The sequence below is a fragment of the Nicotiana sylvestris genome, chromosome 1, assembly GCF_000393655.2.
Source record: "Nicotiana sylvestris chromosome 1, ASM39365v2, whole genome shotgun sequence".
Lineage (NCBI taxonomy): Eukaryota > Viridiplantae > Streptophyta > Magnoliopsida > Solanales > Solanaceae > Nicotiana > Nicotiana sylvestris.
The window spans coordinates 20,119,753-20,138,728 of record NC_091057.1 but is presented as its reverse complement, the minus strand read 5'-3'; the positions used below and the strand labels follow the sequence as shown (position 1 = coordinate 20,138,728).

At 38.4% G+C, this 18,976-nt stretch overlaps 1 protein-coding gene across 2 annotated transcripts; it reads right to left on the bottom strand.

The window, feature by feature from the left end:
- Positions 1 to 1,268: 1,268 nt before the first annotated feature.
- LOC104218701 (CRM-domain containing factor CFM3A, chloroplastic/mitochondrial) lies at positions 1,269 to 7,201 on the bottom strand. 2 transcript variants are annotated; one of them, XM_009769261.2, is made up of 9 exons: positions 6,168 to 7,201; positions 5,016 to 5,505; positions 4,807 to 4,937; positions 3,863 to 4,213; positions 3,575 to 3,731; positions 3,207 to 3,499; positions 2,943 to 3,002; positions 2,717 to 2,806; positions 1,269 to 1,831 (listed from the first exon to the last, which is right to left on the bottom strand). In XM_009769261.2, exons 1-9 carry the CDS (start codon positions 7,029 to 7,031, stop codon positions 1,688 to 1,690), a joined length of 2,580 nt encoding a protein of 859 aa, XP_009767563.1. In that variant the 5' UTR covers positions 7,032 to 7,201; the 3' UTR covers positions 1,269 to 1,687. The 2 variants fall into 2 exon arrangements, with proteins under 2 accessions (XP_009767563.1, XP_009767572.1); XM_009769270.2 differs by having other exon boundaries at positions 2,726 to 2,806.
- Between the last annotated feature and the right edge of the window lie 11,775 nt (positions 7,202 to 18,976).

The following is an 18,976-nucleotide window of genomic DNA, read 5'->3' as shown; positions in this document are numbered from 1 at the left end:
AGAAGATAAAAGCAATATATCTCTTTTTCTTTAAATGTAGATATCAGTGATGAATTAAGAATAATTGTAAAACTAAAAACCTAACCTGATATCGCAAGCTTGATAAATTCCCCAATAAGATAAATCACAATCTTTTTTTACTACGTAGGTACTTTTATAGTATAAATCAATTAATTACTGTAACTTGCGAAAGAAGAAATGTTTTCAGAAATATTATACCTCGCATAAAAGTGTCAAATAGATGAGTTGGGTACTTGGGTCAAGTTTGGACATTGGTAGAGAGCGCCTTTACTCCAAAGTGGGACTTAACACGAATCTAGATTAGTTGAACCTTAACACGGATACAAGATACTGAATGAGAAAAAGATTCAAAAATTTGGGTGAACTGATTTAGATTACACCAATTTAATAGCATAAATGTATCTCACCCAGCGTTTACACCAAATCAATATGCATAAAATATGTTTGCACATGGACTTTCATCACTTAACCACACTTTATTTACAGATATTTTTATCTTATTAAATCACTTAACCATTATAAGTTGATATAGCTTTGTATAAATATTGAATGCAGGGAAGCAATTACCTTGGTTTAATCATTAAATAAAGAGAAATTTTCATAAACCATTATTATTTAGAGCCTAGTAATTATATTTTGTCTAATTACCATTTGTAGCTACTATTTAATTGTTACTAACTTGTATTACTTGTATTCAAACGCGCAACGAATACAGTTGATACAAAGCTATATCAACTTATAATACAATTGACACAGACTGTATTCGTTCAGTTGACGAATACAGTTGACACAAGTTGTATTCGTTTGCGCAATCAATACAACTAGCACCAACTGTATTCTTTTGCGCAATTATATTCATTTGTGCAACTAATACAATATGTATCAATTGTAACTGAGGCAAAATATAAGCGAGTATACAAAGAATTCGTTCGCGCAACCAATACAACGTGTACCAACTGTATTCGTTCGCACTACTGTATTCATTCGTGCAACAATTGTAACTAAGGCAAAATACAAGCGTGTATACAAAAGATACAACTTGTATCGATTGTATTTGATCGCACAATGAAGACAAGGCTAAATACAGAAAAATAAATTTTCTTGTTGAGGGTCGAACTCAAGACCTCCGCTAACTAAGCGAACGCTCTAACCAACTGAGCTCTCTCATTTAAGTTCAAAACAATTAACTTCTTATTTCGTGGATTTGCTATAAAATTCAAATATAGCTACGAATGGTAAATACAATGTGAATGTTTGATGTGTCGCGTAATTTTCCATTAAATAAATATATCATTCGACCAACCCGTCCAAGCGAGTTATAGAATATTCATCTATTATAAAATAGAATGAGAAAATGCATACAATGCTGTATTTCCTTAACAAATATGTACAGAGAAGCTCAATAAAATTGCACCCCCACCCCCGGCCTCTTCTTTCCTTTTGGAGCTAAAAGCCTTAAAATTGCAGCATCATGTAAGGTATCAACAACCAACAAGACCACAGGCAATAAATGGAACCTGCCCAATAATCAAATTCTCAAGTTCAGATTTTTGATTAATTATATTGTGCCTGCTTCCGTGTCGCCCGGTTCTGTATCCTAGCTTCTTCTCCTCGTTTGTACTAACAAACACAGACATGCCTTGCGGATTTTAAAGAACAGTATTACTCAAACAAGCTCCCTTTGTGATTCATTTTGATGAAGGTGTTGGTACTCTGTTTCTGGATGTGGAATATCATCTGAATCATCACTACTATTGACAACATCGTTATCACTGTCATAAACCTCTATGTATGCCTCGTCCCCTTCCTCCTGTTAATGAACCGAGTTAGGTGATTTGACTCTAATAATGAAGAGTTAAAAACAAGAAAAGGGTGCATCTTTATTGTGCACATTGTGAAGCAGGAAGTTGCACTGTCCTGAATGACCACCCTTTTAACTTATCCTTTACCATTAACCATAGCAAATCATAGGCTGATGCAATAAAACAAAGCTAGCAAGGAGATTTTCATGGTGATTTTGCATTGTGTTCGTATGTGGATAAAATCATTTAAAAAAAAAAGGGCAGCCCGGTGCTAATCTCCCGTTATGCGCGGGGTCCAGGGAAGGGCCAGACCACAAGGATTTATTGTACGCAACCTTACCCTGCATTTCTGCAAGAGGCTGTTACTACGGCTCGAACCCGTGACCTCCTGGTCACATGGCAACAACTTTACCAATTACGCCAAGGCTCCCTTTCAGGATAAAATCATCAATGAACGAGAAAATCTGCATGTATTCATCTACATATATGCTTGGACATGAAGAGAGCGGGACGGATAGAGGGGATCCATACAACCTACCGGCCCTACCCTAACTAATTTGGACTTTAGGTGTAATTGATTGATCGATAAAAAGGACACATGCCATTTATCTAATGGGCTCCATTTGCCCCAATAGCGGCAGCATTTATTAATGCTTGATTAAGCCAGGTTGGCATTGATCTAACGCCACGTCTTGGCCTGAGCTAGAATAGTGCTTCAACAGGAAAAATCTAGATTATTCAGGCCTACTTAATTATAATGGCCTAGTAGCCGATTCCAGTTCTAATCTCCTTGACAAAGAGAAACAGAAATGATATTCCATGTGCAATCTAAAAAGAAGAAGAAAGAAACTGAATAATCAAGTGAACATAAAACGCCATATGGAGATACTAACCTCACTAACCTCGTCTTCAGTAGAATAAGCAGAATCTAGCTTATCATATAGTTCATCATCTCCAGAGTCTTTCACACTAGCCAGTTGCTCCTACCATCATAAACATGGGAGAAAAGGTTCAACTCCAATCCAAATGAGACAAGAATTACCGACTAACATAAGGATATATTCACGTTTAAGAAATAAAAGGCTAGAAATAGATGTGCGTATAGCAAAGAGATCATACAATTTCAGCTGTAAGCTGTTGTACTCTTGTTTGAACTGTTGAAATATGCTTTAGAAGAGCCTGTTAAAAAAGCAGTAGCAAAGCCTTGTCATCAGCACAAATCTCCTCAAAAGCTTAAATAACAACTCTTACAGTAGCAGATTCAAGCAAACATAAACCGAATGGGCTGATGATTGCTTTTCAACCATTAGGAAAATGACTGTGTACACGGCACATAAAGGAGGCTACATTTTCAAGACTAAGGAATTAGGCCAAAGAAGGTACCTCACGTCTCTGAAGTTCTATTGAACGTGCCAGTGCCTTTCTTTTGGTTAAAAGATTTTTGGGTCTCAGAGTAGGTGGCCGACTGTAGTCCTTACCACGGAACACAATTATAGCATATCCTTTGGACACTTTGTCCACTGAAACCAAGACGCCCCCACTCTCCGCTTCAAGGGCTAATGCAATTTTTGATACTTGCTCAAAATTCTTGGCCTTCACCATGATTTTGACCAGTTCACGGTACTTCCAGTGCAAGTGCATATTCTCCACCGTACCATCAAAAATTCCACGCCTACCTGGAAAAAAAGAGCTTTCCATGTCATTTTCTCTTTGTTAAGCACAAAAAATTTGCGTCAGAGAAAGAATGTTACCCAAAAGTAAGAAAGCTTTCATCCTTAGCCCAAGCTTCCGAAACATAAATCTCTCCTCATCTGTTAAGCTGTCAGGCTCTGCACGCCTATCCAAAGGATTTAAAGTTTCCTCCACCTTTGACAACACACGCTCAGCTTTCATTAACTTTCTTTCGGCCTGAAAAAGTACATTTCGCTTTATTGTCTCTCACTGGACTCTTGAATCTCCAAGATATTACAGAGTGAGAACTCTTGAATCTCCAGTAAAAATATGCTTTTAACAAAAGTAACCTGGTTTGCAGAACTTACAAATACAAGCTTCTTTTCGAGCTTCCTGACCAAGTCAGCATGCCTTACTATTTCTGCTTCTCTCATCACAGTTTCCTTGTCCTTATCGTCCAGCCTTTTCCCCCATCTAGCATCAGCATCCAAAGTTTCGCCTAGTGTGCCAGCTGTTCTTGAAGAATCGATTGTTGCAACACCTGCTGTGAGTGAGACTGATGCTCCTAGCCTAGCTTGCTCTTCTTCATCTTGCAACATCTTCGCCAAACTCTCTTTCTCCAACAAGGCTTCTGCAACCTCTGGTGACAAAAAATCTTTACCTCTGTAAAATACCAAGAAGTCCTTGTTTCTAGAGAGTAGCATGCCCCCTGTTAATTTCTGAACCAAAACCAAATCATACATAGATATTGTAAAGCTACATTGCTATGTTATAGACAATCAGTTAATACAGAAAGAGTAAATATTTGGCCTGTGACAGAAAATATCTGACTCTTAATTAGATATCCGAAAAATGTTAAACTCAGTATGAACAAAACAATTCACTCCAGTGGCATTTTTTCAATTAAAAAAACCCTATAATCTTCATATCATCTTCCAGGTTTGCTTGTAACAGCCTCATTTTTGGTTGGACAAACACACAATACCATTGCAATATGCGTTTATGAGACAATACCTTTGCAACATGTACTTTTGAGACATTTAGATTTAGGTAAATTGCATAATTCATTCATTCTTATGTGTATTTTAAGTCAGTTTTTTTTTCTTTTTCATTCCTTTGCCTTTCAGTTGTAATGATATTCTGGCTTGTGTTTGAATCAATAACTGTCCGTAAGATCTGTTGGACCAAACAAAGCGCAACTTGAAAGTAAATAACTAGTACATGACGGTAGAATACCAACTAGCAGGCATGGCATTGACACCACTTTTTTGTTGATAGCATTCAGAATTACACCAAAACACTCTTTTATTACCTTAATATCTTCAGCCATTCTCTCACTTGTAGTAAGCTGGACGCCACGTTTTATAGCAATCTTTGCAATTGAACTTCTTTGCCACAACTTAATCATTGCTGACGCCAAACCTTGATGCTGCCTGCTTCTACCTGAATACTTGAATTACATAATATTTAGAGCATATTTCGAGACAGCCAAATGACACTGATAAGTGCAGTGTTGCCTACCTAAAGCAAAATGTGGAGGTAGAATTCTGGCAAGCCTTCTTAAAGCGGTTGCCTCCTTCGTCCCAAGAGTAGATCTCACCCCATAAGGGAGAAGTCTGTACGGAGGTTGATATCCGGGGACTATACCTGGAAGTAAATCTGCATCTACAGGAAGTGGCTCGGCTCCCGGCCAATCTGTATACCTAGGCCCCAGGCCATCTAACAATTTGTCTACTTCATCTTCATAGTTCACTTCTGGTTGTCTAACGATATTTCCGTTCTCTTCAGAAGTATTTGCAGATTCTGGTCGGAGTGAATTCACATAATTGCTAGGACTGCTTTCTGAAGGATTTTGATTACTTTCATCATCAACTATTGGAGAGTTCTTACGACGAATCTCATTTCTCATTATCCTCTTCTTCATTCGCTCAGATGGAGTCTCATAACTGACACCTCTGTAAAGAGCCACAGAAGTGCCAGATCTCCAAATCACCAGTCCACCAGTTTTCCTCTGAATAGCAGGAAAACATGAATCGAAAAATGCTAATAGCTAATGAAGGATAGTATTCATTGTGAATTATACGAAACCATATGCTTCAAAACTAAGCTCTTTGCTCATCAAGAGACCGCTAATATCGTCAATATACAGTCGAGTGGTTTTATCTCAAAGATGCAGCAAATTTCAAGAGATAGCTATCCATATAAAGGCTATATCAAGAATTCTTCTATATATGTCGCACTAAGGAAAATCAATACAAGATAAAAGACTATGACTAAGCAAAGTCGAATAGTCGATACCAGATAACTCAATTAACTAAAGACCACTGTTTAATGTGTTATAATGGTATAGCCTAACTCTATATGTTTGAAATGTACGCCAACAGCTAAAAAAATCACTTGAACTATTTTCTTTCCCCTTTTACTGGAAAACCAAAAAGCAATCGCACCAATTTACTTAACCGCGATGCAGACAAGTATAAAATTTTCAACTCCCATTACCAGGAAAAAACACTGGAACTTTGCGCTCCACTGACATACATGGTTTAAAATTCACCAAGGAAACATGAGCTAAATGCTCAAAAGAACAGACCGGAAAAAAATCACAGACTGAAGAAAATAAACACTAACAAGCAGAGGTATACAAGGAAACATGCAATAAAAAGCTTGGCTAACCTCTAGAATCTCATGCATTCTCTTCATATTTAGTGCAGGAGCACCTTCAACTTTCAACCGGACAACCTCCGATGTGTTCCACTTCTCGCGAATGGTTTCCACAACTTGTTGCGTAACACCAGCACCGCTAATCCTCGTCTTGTTCTTTATCCTGAGAGCCAAATTTGTCAACCTTCTCAGCTCAGAAGCAGGTAGTGTCAGCTCAGCCAAATGAGTCCGACTCCTACTGCTCATCGAATTACCCCCCTCTTCTTCTTTCACCAATGGCTTTTCCCATGGAAATTTAACCACACCATCTTTAACAAACACATTCTCATCCCCGAATGGGGATTCCTCGGAAAACCCACCTCTTACATTTGGCAATATTCCTTCTTCAACAAAAAATATATCCTCAATAGACCCTTTTTCAACATCTCTAATTACCTTTTTATCCTTCTGTTTAGCCTCATCAACATACCCAAATTTCTTCAATTTCTCAACAATTCTATCCATTGTACTACTACCACCACTACTACTTTCTTCACAATCAGAACCAGATGTATCCCCATTATTCCTATAACTAAGCACAATTTGGGGCTTGTTTAGCTTAATTTCATTATGGGTTTCATTCCATTTACCTAACCAAGAACTGCTAAATACACTAGTAGCACTAACTTTGGGCTTTGAATTCCATGTTTTGGCCTTGTTTTTCAGCACAAAATTTGATCTTTTTTGTGGGGTTTGCTTAAAAATGCAATCTTGATTGACAATATTATTATGGGTTGTATGAAAATTTGGTTTCTTGAAAGGAATAATTGAATTGTACCTGAAGAATGATAGCCTTGTGGTTCTGGGGTAGAATTGGTGGCTAGGGACAAGAGCCATACTCAAATTTTATGCATAAAAAAAACATATATAATACATTAATATGTATCTATATGTGAAAAGATTGAGAAACAAAGAAAACCAGAGTGAGAATGTGAGGGTTTTGGGTGGGGTTTGTTCACTCTTTCAAAGAATATCCATCTCAGTGACTGATTTGCAGATGTTGTTTCGACTTATTTTCTTTTTCCCTTTTCTTTTTAACTGGCTGTGATAAATAAGGTTTTTATACTTTTTTTTTTGGGGGGGGGGGGGGGTGTATGGAGTTTTTCTTCGTAAGTAAATTGTATTATTTTTTTTTTTTTAGTAGTAAACTGAAAATTTATATAATACTTACTAGATAAAATCTTACATATTACGTGTCATAATGATATTGAGGCTAGATATCCCCTCTTGCAAACAACTCGTGTCACTTGTAATGTTTTGGTTCCCTAATGATCTAAACATATTACATAGAAAGGTAGGTACTTTTTTTTTGAAGATAAGCTATCCTCGCTCATATTCTTTGTTAGTAGTTGTTGTACAAAAATCAACGGTTCAGGGAGCACCTTAGTCCCTCTTGGGTTAAATTTACTATTTTTTTTTTTGCTTCCTTGGCTAGTGCATCAGCTACTGCATTCCCTTCCCTGAAATTATGGCGTAGTAGAAGGCTCTTCCCCTGGAGCATTAATGACCTGCAGGAAAGAATTAGATTAGTAAGAACTGAATGTCATTGTTTATTGCGTTGATTACTTCAGTTGAGTCTGTTTCCACTTCTAACGGGTAAAGATTGAATTTTGAAGCCATCTGAAGTCCTTCCAGGAGTGCATGTAATTCCATGTGTAGAGGAAATAATGCACTACAGTATTTATGGAAATTTAGAATCCACTTTCCCGTATTATTTCTAAATACTCCCCCTATTTCATCGTATGTTTTGTTGCATGCCCCATCTATGTTGAGCTTAATCCAACCTTTTGGAGGAGCATGTCATTTAACTTGGATTACTCTGGTAGCCTGAGAATGAGAGCTTTTGGTAATGAAGAAGTGAAATTCAATTGCATGAAATCGTCTTTAAGGAGGGTTTTATGTTGTTGTGATTGCGATTAATCCAAATTCCCCATATTAGAAAAGGGAAGGAGGTCTGACCATTCCAGGTGTGGGGATTGGATTTTTGGGGTCTGGTTTTTATTGTGGATGAGCCAGTGATGGTTTAGTTATTGAAGTAGGGTTAATGATACCAAGTTCATCCCATAAGTGATGCACTAGGGGACATTTGATGAAGATGTGCTCTATAGACTCATCTTCATTGTAGCACATCGGGCATTTATTATATATAATTATCCTAATATGCTGAAGATAATTCATGCATGGTAGTCTGTTGTGTAGACATTGACAAAGGAGGTATTTGATTTTATTAGGGCAATTTAGTTTCCATATCCACATGAAGTCATATTGAGGCTTTATGGTAGGTTTAATAATTGTAAGGCGGAATTTGCGGATGAAATAACTATTAGTGTTCATGTTCCATATAGGGGTATCTTTATTATTATTATTATTATCATTTAAGCGGATAGGAATTTGATGAATTTTTTCCATAATATTGGTAGGCAGTTAAAAAGATAATGTAGAGGGATCCCATCGGCCATTTAAAAAGATTTTCTTTACTTTAGTGGATAATTCATGTTTATTGAGCGGACCCTTGATGCATTCTCTTAGTAGTTGGAGATTTGGTATCCAATTAGATAGCCAAAGATTTTGATTAAGATTCTTGCAAGGTTGCCAAGTGATGCCCTTAGTGCAGATTGACCACCCTTTTAGGATGTTTTTCCAGATGAAGGAGGCGGAGATTGGGGTTTTATTTCTTGCATATTTGAATATGAGAACTTTGGACCATAAGGTTGTGGGAGTGGTGATAATTCCCCAGGCTAAGTTGCTGAGAGCTATCAAATTTTTTGTATTAGCATCTTTTGTGTCTAGCCCTCCTTCTTCTTTAATTTTAGTGATGGTATTCCAATTGATATAGTGAACTTTATTGGCATCTTTAGTAGAACCCCAGATGAAGTTACGTTGAATACGGTCAATTTGGTTTAAGGTTTTGGTGGGAAAATGGGTGTATTGCATTACATGCCTAGGGATAGCATTAAGAGTTGATGTTGCTAGGGTGTTACGACCCGCTATGTTCAGAAATTTGACTTTCCAGGAATACAATTTCCTTTGCATATTGTCAATAATAAATTGGTAATCCCTAGGGTTAGGATGATTTTGAAGAATTGGAAATCCTAGGTATTTGCCAAAGGTGTTGCTAACACTCATATTAAAATCTTTAGTAACTTCTTTAGAGATAGTTGTGGGGCAGTTTTTTGAGAAGATTATTTTAGATTTATGTATGTTGATGTTTTGCCCTGACAAGGAGCAGAAGATGGAAATGCTCCTTTTAATATAGCTACAAGATTTCTTGTTTACCTTACCCATAAGGTAAGGTCATCCGCAAAGAATAAATGTGAAATACCCGGATCATTTGAACTAAGGTGCATAGGATCCCAGTTGTGGATATCTTCTTGATGGGAAATTAAGCGTGAAAATATTTTCATGCATAGGATAAAAATATAAGGGGATAAGGGGCATCCTTGCTTGATACCTCTACTAGGACTAAAAAAGGATGTGGTTAATCCATTAATGAGAATGGCAATGTTACTAGTAGTTATGCATTGAATGATTAATTTGGATATAGAGGGTGAAAAATTGAAGAATCTGAGCATACGATAGATGAATGACCATTCAAGACGGTCAAAGACTTTTTCTAAATCGAGCTTAAGCATCATGTTATACTTTTTACCTTTGTTCTTCTTGAATTGGTTCATGATTTCTTGGACAATTATTGCATTGTCACTGGTTTTTCTTCCTTTGATGAAGCTTGATTGAAAGGGATTGATCAGATCATTTAGGAATGGCTTCAGTCTATTAGCAATTATTTTGGTAATAATTTTGTAGATCGTATTGCATAGACCAATATGCCGAATTTTTTTTAAGTTATTAGCATTATCAATATTTGGAATTGGGCAGATATAAGTATTGTTAGAGCCCGATGAAAGAGTGTTGGTGCATTAAACTTGTAGACAAAATTGTATAACTGAAGGTCACACTGTTTTCCAATATTTTTGATAAAAAAAATGGGTGAATTCCATCTGGCCCAGGAGCCTTGAAGGGTTTGAACGAAAATATGGCATTGATTATTTCATAGGGCATTAGAGCATTGTCAAGGAAATTTAGGTTCACCTTGCTAAAGTTAGTCGAACTATTGGCAATGCCAAGCCAGTTGGTGTGTTGGTGGGAGGTTGTGAAAGCATTGAGGAAATATTGATAGTGTGATTTAGGATTTATGTTGGTTCATTAATCCAAACACCTGCCTCATTTTTGAAATGAGTAATTTTATTTCTCCTTCTATTGTTAGTAGCCATGATATGGAAAAATTTAGTGTTGGCATCTCCATCTTGAATCCAAGACATTCTAGCTCTCAGTTTCCAATAATCATCTTCTATTTTCAGGTAGTTGTTATACTCAGATTGCAATTCTCTTTCAAGATTTTGGAGGAAGATACTGCGAGGGAAGTGTTTGGAATTTTGAATTCCTCTAAGTCTAGCCAAAATTCTATTTTTCTTCTTAAATATATCTCCAAAAATTTTGTTTTTCCAATCCTTAACATTATTCAGAAAGGAGTTTGAAGCTTGTTGGTAATTTGTACCTCTCCATAAATTGGTAACTAATTTGTTAAATCAGGGTGCCTGCACCAAAATATTTCAAGTCTAAAAGGCTTTTGAAGGGCTAAGTTAGATTTTGGGATTATTTCAAGTAAGAGAGGATTATGATCAGAATGGATTTTGGGGAGATGGGATACAGAAGCGTTAGGGAACTAATTAATCCATTCACTATTAGCAAATATTTTGTCTAGTCTTTTCATGATTAGGTTATTTTTTTCCTACGGTTGGTCCAAGTATACCTGCACCCCTTATAACCTAGATCTAAGAGACCACATTTATTGATGTAATTCCAAAGATAATTATCCCGGTAATTTCCATCGAATTTTTTATTAGAGCTAAGGACATCATTAAAATCTCCCTTACTAACCACAGACCATTGAAAGAATTATGCATATTAATGAGATTGCCCCATAATTGATCTTTACTATTAATATTAGTACTAGCATAGATAGAAGTAAATAACCAAGATTCATGTATGGGGATTACCTCAATGGTTGCGCTGATTTCTTGATTCCTACGCATGAAACTGTGAACATTAACTAGAGTGTGATCCCATAAGATAACCATACCACCCGATTGACCCTGAGCCAGAATTTCAATCATGTCAGAAAACCCAAAAGGTTTAAGAAGCGGCATATGGTTGTCCATTCTTATTTCCAAGAGTGTTACCATGCAGGGATGATGAGTATTAACCATATCTCTAAAGTTTAACCTAAAGTTATCGTTGTTTCCACCTTTAATGTTCCATATAATGAAATTGATAGGTCTATTCATCATGATATTCCAGTTGTGAAGGTCTCCATTCTCCAGTGCTCTTGGTGCATGTATTGGATTCCTTCTCTAGAAAGGAACCAATATCATTGCATGCTGCCTTATGGTCGGATCTGCCGGTAGCCTTATATCCATTGTACACTTGTAGAGAGCCATTGGACATTTGAGAATCTGCCTCTGCTCTTGCATCTCCTTGAAGATGAACACATTTACCTCATCGAGATTTGAATCCTTGAGTATTGGTTCTGGGATTGAGTAGGGTTCCACTGCTTCCCCCATTATTTCTGTGTGAGGAATGTTTTGTGGCGTGTTTGAGTGAGATTGAGGGTGAGATGGTCCTGGTTGGTGAAACTAGGGTGCATGATGAACATTTGGAGTTTGACCTTAGTTTGCATGTGCATCCCAGGGTGTGAAAACTGGATTGATGTTGGTCATCACTCCCGGAGTGAAGAATGGAAGGTCTATCAGTGGGTTTGCATTTTGTACTGGGATAAAATGTGGAGGAAGACTCCACTGTCCCATCATCATTTGAGTTATGTTGGGTGATATATTTAGGGCTATTGGGTGAAGAATGTTGTTTACCTATACATGGTTCATGAAGTTGTTCATTGCCATCTGGATCCCTTTCGAGATTAGCTGAGCTAGATAGTGGGAGTTTTGTATCACTATTATTGTCTCCCTTCCTTTCAATATTATGTTGAAGGATATGACATAGCCCATTAGACCCAACTCCACCCATGATAGAGGTTGGTGGTTCTCTGGAAGTGGAGGTTGGATGAATATAGAGGGGGTGTTTGTTGTTGGAGTGTTGGTGGGAGGTTTATTTTTCATATTCAGAGGCCTTTGTTGGCGTAGGATTTGGATGAGGCGATAGCGCCTTCTGCTGGGAAAAGGAAGCCTTGGCATTGTTTGTTGGAGGATTAATACTTATAAGCTGTGTTTAGACTGTATTAGATCCTTGAGAATGCAGAGGATCTTTGCCAATGATTGTATGCTCGGTTTGCATGGCGTTTGGAAGGAGTAGCGTACTGGTTTTATCAAGTAAGGAATGAGATTGGGCTTGGTTTACGTGTTTGAAGGTATTGTCCATTTGGAGGAGGGTAGCCTGTTTTTCAGACAGGTATGCAATGTCATTAGTGGAATGCAACACAAGATTATTAGGATTTATTGGTTGATTTGGGTAGGTGGCTAATTTAGTACATATATTATAATTATTATTAGGAGCATTAGTAGTATTGTGTGACACGTGTCGTAATGATGTGTCAATAATGTGATTGGTATTGGTTCTTTGTTTGTTTTTTGATTCATTCTCCGATGGGTGGTTTGTGGTTTGTCCCAAAACCATGTTCTGCTCCATTAGAGCAGTAAAATGATTATTTATTTGGATATTGTTGCTGCTGATGGAGTGAGATTCTTTTATCATAGAATTTCCAGTAGGTTTACTGTGATTAGGGCGGGAATTGTAATTAAAAATTTGGAAAGTGAGGAACTTACCTGTGTTGGCATAAAAAATATTTACATTGATACCTGCAACCTTAGTTGATTCCGTGCCTCTGTTAGTAGCAGTAGAAGTCTTCTTTTTTTGTTGAAAGTAACTGTCTTCCATTCTTCCTTCTCTTTGGGGAGATGTTCTTGCTCCTGACCACTCTGTTCCTTTTCGCCATTGTTCTTAGATGACGAGGTTGCTGGACCTTGTGTCTTGATATTGCACTGTCTAGCTGTATGACCTAGATAGCCATAGTTTTTGCAGAGAAGATTTTCTCCTTCGTAGAGGATCTATTGTTTGTGAATGCCTATCCACACATTGGATTTTACTGGTTTATCTAGAGGTAGCTCTACGTAGAGCCTGGTATAGCGACCCCTTAAAGCCACTGATGTGCAATCATCCACTTTGAGTAGTCTGCCTATTGTGTTCCCTACTTTTTTCAGAATTTCTTCATCATAGAATTTTGTGGGAAGATGTGGTAAGCGAATCCAAATTGCAGTTAAAATTTGTTTGGCAGTAGCGGGAACAAAATTTGTTTCCCAGCATTGTACTGAAAGGAAGTGGCCAAAGACAAACCATGACCCTTTTTGTAATACGTTCTCCAAGTTTTCCTCTTTGTTGAATTTTACTATTTAGTATTATTTACCAATATCAATTAGGGGGAAAGCTTCAGTTGGTTTTCAAAGATCTATTAGTTTACGCTTGAGAACTTGGTGGAAGATTTTTTTACCTAGTAGTTTTATTATAACTGAGAATCTTCAGGGGTAGTAAATACGTAATTTATCTTCCCCACTTATGAGAACTTTAAATTCCCTTTCAGGATTTTCATAAGCCTTTTCATTTTCTTCCTCGTTTGTGTCCATTGCCATTGGAGATAGGTATGTCGGTGGCGATACTATTGAGAAGGGTTCCTTCAGCTCATTGGCTAGTAGTTTGTCTTTAAAAGAGACAGATATAGTATTTATTAATTGTGAGAAATTTATATCTGGTGGCTTTGGAGGTATTCCTCCTTGGCAGTGTTGTTGATCCATTAGAGTTATAGGTGTGTTTGTTTTGAAGAAGTGAATGTAAAGATGAATCCTAGTGAGTTGAGTCAACTAGAAGATGAATAAATTGTATTAAAATTCATTACAATAAACATGAGTTTTTTGAGCGGTTTGATTTTTAATATTAGAAAAGCAGTTTGTGTTTGATTAATTTTTTTACAAAAGGTGTTTCTAAGCGTTACATTACGAAAAAAGCCATGTATAGATTATCTTACAATTAATACTATTATTTTAAAAATGATCTTAGTTATTTACTATTTAGAGATTTGAATTAATTTTTCAATATTTTTTAATTAAAATATGTCATCTTCTATTTGAGATTTGCGTGTATAAAGAGTTGGTGAGATAGTGAAGGAAAACCATGGTAAAAGAAGGGGAAGGAATAACTTTAAAGATTGATTTTCCTTTTGAATCAAAATATTAATATAATGATATTTTTGTCTAAATTGTTTAACTATTTAATTCTACTCTCACGGAGAAGCTATAATTTGTAGTTTATTCTGTACATCACAAAACTACTCATATTACTCCATCTTTTTTATTTCATGTGATTTTATCTGATTGGATACAAAATTTAAGAAAAGAAAATTTCAAATTTATTCTAAAATAAGTCATAAATATTTGTATGATTAAAAATATGAAGTTAAATCGAAGATGACAATTGAATTTATACGCGGTTTTAAGGACATGTGATATAACTTAGTACAGATTAAGAAGAATAAATAAGTACTGAAATTGACGATAAAAGAGTAAATTCAAACCACACGAATTGAATAGCCTTGGCCCTCGAGTTCAGTCGCCCTTGAACCAAAGATATTTCAACTAGCTTATGAACAGAATAACAAGATAATAAAAGCTAGAAAATGACAGTATATTGCTTTGTATTGCGTGAATATGATGGTTTTACAAATGATAAGACCCTCTTTATATAGTAGAGAGTCCTACTTTTGATACAATTCTATATAAGGTAAGAAATCCCATGATTAGCTAATTAATCGGCCTCTTTTTGATACATGCCAGGATTTTCGCCGTGATCCTCGCCCGATTGCAGATATTTCGACTTTCCGTTATTTGGGTCGGTAAGCTTCCCTCGATCTCGCTCGATCTCTATCTTGCTCGACTTTGATCTTGGTCGATCTCTATCCTTATCGATCTCTGGGTCACGAGCTCGACAATCTAATTCTGCACCATGGTTCGATATAATACGAGGTTGAACCTTGCCCTATCACGTTCCGACCTCTATTAGTCATACAAAAGGGCAACCTCGATTTTGATCGTATACAGATAGTCCCCTCATTTCTCGGAGAGAAGATAACGAGAAATGATATGAATTTCCGAGCTCCATCTAGATGAACCATGAGGTAAGCGACGAACGTCATCGATACACTAGATCATGATGTAAGCAACAAACCGAAACGTCCCGTCGATCTAGTTACCAAGGTATTAAATGCTTGTCAGTTTCTGGTCGGCCACCATGAGTTCTGAATCGTCACCAACAATCTATAAGTACTGTAACCTCCCTCTATTTCAGACTTCATGTTCAAAGCTTCTTCCATTCTTGCTTCTCTTCAAAAATCTCTTTGCTCACCCAAATTTCTTGAACTTTTAGCAAACAGCATACCATCCTAATTCCATTTTCTTCTACAATGGAGAAAAGTTCTAAGACTATACCGCAAAAAGAGGCTGCCTCTTCATTACGGCCCGCCAGCGACGGGGCTGCGACGGAGTATCCCCTTGAGGATTTTGTTCGGGGAGGGTGTCCTACCGTTGTTGATTTTAAGATAGAAAAGTCCTCCTAAGTACCGAGTCGATGTGAATCGGTCGTGAGGTATATATGTACAATTACCGATGACCTCCTTGCAAGGTTAAAGAGGATTGCAACTGGGTGGATAAACATATGGTACTACCTTTGCCTGAGGAATCGATCACTACCCATGTGGAGGATTTTCCTAAGTGTTTACACTTACCCCTTTATGTTGGGTCCCTTAGACCCTGTCATTGTCGCCTTCTGTAAGAGGTACGACGTGACCCTCGGACAGATCCATCCTTCCTTTTGGAGAATAGTGATTCTCCTCCAATTCTTCGTAAGCAAAATCGAGAGATGTCCTTTCACCCTTGATCACCTTATGCATTTTTATAGTCCCTGACTTTATCGAGGAGGGCTGATCAAGCTTGCTCGCCGCGCCAGCAAGGCCCCGTTCTCGAGCATAGACGAGGCTCGTGACCGAGGTTGGATGGGCCGATTTGTCTGAATAAGGACTTCGGACCTGATCCCTACTGAAGACATGTCATTTCCTGAGAAATGGAATAGGAATCGTGAGTAGTACTTTGCCTTAAATGTTCAATTTTGTCGTTTTACTTCTGATCTTCTTTCCTAATCTATGTTTTTGGTGTTGCAGATATGGCCCAGGTGCCGGAAGTAGTTCCCAAACTCAAGCAATGGGTTGAGGGCCTGGTGTCGCAGAGACCATACTCTGAGTGTGCTTGGATGGAGTTATCGTAAGGTCGATGGGAGACCCGCAATCATGGTAATTTTCTTTCTTAAAACGGTTATCGTTCGGGATTTTTTTCGAGCTTAATCATCTTCTTTCCTTTGTAGGCCTTGGGAAGGATGTTGAAATGAGTCTCCCATCTAGTGGCGAAGAAGTCCTTCCCCACCCACCTGCTCCGAAGTAGGCTAAAGAGAAGAAAAGGAAAGGGGCTCTGAGTTCCCCGGGCTCGGAAAATAAGAAAATGACGAAGAGGCCACGCAAGACAAGGGGAGACACCGATGCCATGTCCTCGGACTCAATCCTATGATTAAGGGATGAGTCCGAAGAAGAAGAAGAGGAGAATAAATTCAAACTAGTGGCCTGTGTGCGAGCTGGCGTCATCGCACAAGAAGTTCTCGAACCGGCGGGTGCTGACATTGAAATATTCCGACATGAGGAGGTTGGTGAGAGAGCTCTGGCTGAAACTTCCGAGCCAGAAAAGGCCAAGCCTATTCTGCCCCAGCAAGGGGAGTCTATAGAGAGATCTGGGGCGACAGTTCTTGAGCTGCGAAAAATGCCTCGATAAATAAACTGGGAGCGATCAACATCAGCGGATCTCCTCAGATTTCGGACACCATGCTTCGTGAGGACAGTATGTTGAGTCCTCAGGGGGTGACTAATATCCACGGATTCTTGGATGGGGTTAAGGATGCTATTTTGGAAGACGTCACCAGGCTCAGTGACATGCTGGTGCCAAGGAAAGAGCCGTCGTTGATTGCTCCCGGGTTTTCATCGAGCCCAAAACTGGTGGCTTGATTCTTGGCCCCAAGTGTTAATCCTGAACGAAGACGCTCAATAGATTTTTCTATCTCGGAGGACTCCCGAGTTTTCTCTGCCTCTATAGGGGTTGCTAGTTACCTTCGATGCTTGGTGACCAAAGAAGATCAGGCAATAATAGACGAGGTGGAAACCCCCTACCTTTTCAATGAATCTCAACAAGCATTAAATTGGGTAAGTTTGTGTGACTATTCTTTTCATATATTCTAACTTTTAAAGTTGTAAGTAACATCTTCCCTTATGCTTGTAGGCTTTGGTGATGCATCACGAGGCTTTCTTCTAATATCGAGAGGAATTAACTCATCACGAGGCCGAGGTTCGGGACCTTACTGATAAAAGTGATACCTACAATCTTCTCAGCGAGAAGCTTCAGGCCGATTTAGTAATGGCTCGGGATGAACATGCTGAGATAACCGAGCAGGTATTCCGAATGCTTTACAATAGTGAGGACAAACTGGATATAATGACTAACAATCTGATTTTGCAGGTTCGACAGAGGATTGAACAAATTGGGGAGCTTCAAAAACAAGTAGATACTATTCGAGCTAAGGCTGGGGAGTTCAAGAAAAATATGGGCACTTAGCCTCGAAAAGGGAAGTTGCCTAAACACAACTGGAGTCGGCGGAGATCCACCTCCGAGCTGCAAGGGAGAAAGCCTCGGTGCAGGTTATGAAAATTGAGGAGCTTCAGCCCCAATTAGCAAACTTGGCCAATGAGCTCGAAGCGGCCAAATCTGAGGTGGTCATGGCCAACACCAAGGCCGATGCTAAAGTAGCCCAATATAAGGTCGACGTCGAGGCCATCCAGGCACAATCCAATAGCATGGTGGATCATGCAAAGTGGCAAGCTCAAAGGGAAACCCTTGAGGGAGTCCACGCTCAGGGCTTTTATATACTGGCTGAACTCGAGAACGCCAACGCAGAGGAAGCCAGGGCTCGAAAGCCGGCCTTTCCCGAGGAAGACTCAGATAGTTTAAGTGAGTCTAAATGTGGGGAAGATCCCGAGGACGGGGATGTTGACTCCGATGAAGACCATGCCACTTAGGTATTCGTATTTTTTTGCTTTTCTTTTGCATCTTTTTGGGGCCATTTCGGTCGTTGAAAATGTTTTCGAATAAAGCCAATTCTGGCTTTTGTAAAAGACTATTGTGTAAATATATACAAGGCTTTCTTTTCCCTTTTGGGCTTTCGAGTATTCCTTTGCTTTATTACTTGTATTCACAAAGGTTGGAATAAAATAGCTTAGGTTGTGTAAGTTCGAACAATCTTGCATTTACATTATTTTTGCTTTTGAGCCATCTTGGAGGTTCGGGGTTACCAGGAACCTTATCCCAAAGTAAGTAACTCAGATCATAGTTTGCTGAGGGTATTTTTGGTACGGTTCTCGAACATCTCGGAGTCGTGTTAGTGCAGCTGTAGCCTTTTAATTTGGGCGTAGCATAGTGAGATTGATTTCCCGAGTTATCTAGGCTTGTCTAGGATAACAGTCCCCGAATGGGTATGGTCATGACCTTTAAAATTAGTGTCACACCTCCTTTTTACCGCCCCGCGAGGGGTGAAGGGAGTTTTTTCCAATTAAAGGACGATCGAAACGGGATTTA

Excerpts from the sequence above, each read along its gene's own strand:
- LOC104218701 (XM_009769261.2), bottom strand. The coding sequence starts at position 7,031 with ATGGCTCTTGTCCCTAGCCACCAATTCTACCCCAGAACCACAAGGCTA. Across the intron at positions 5,506-6,167 it reads GAATGCATGAGATTCTAGAG|AGGAAAACTGGTGGACTGGT; the intron begins GTTAGCCAAGCT and ends CCTGCTATTCAG. Across the intron at positions 3,500-3,574 it reads GAAAGCTTTCTTACTTTTGG|GTAGGCGTGGAATTTTTGAT; the intron begins GTAACATTCTTT and ends CTTTTTTTCCAG.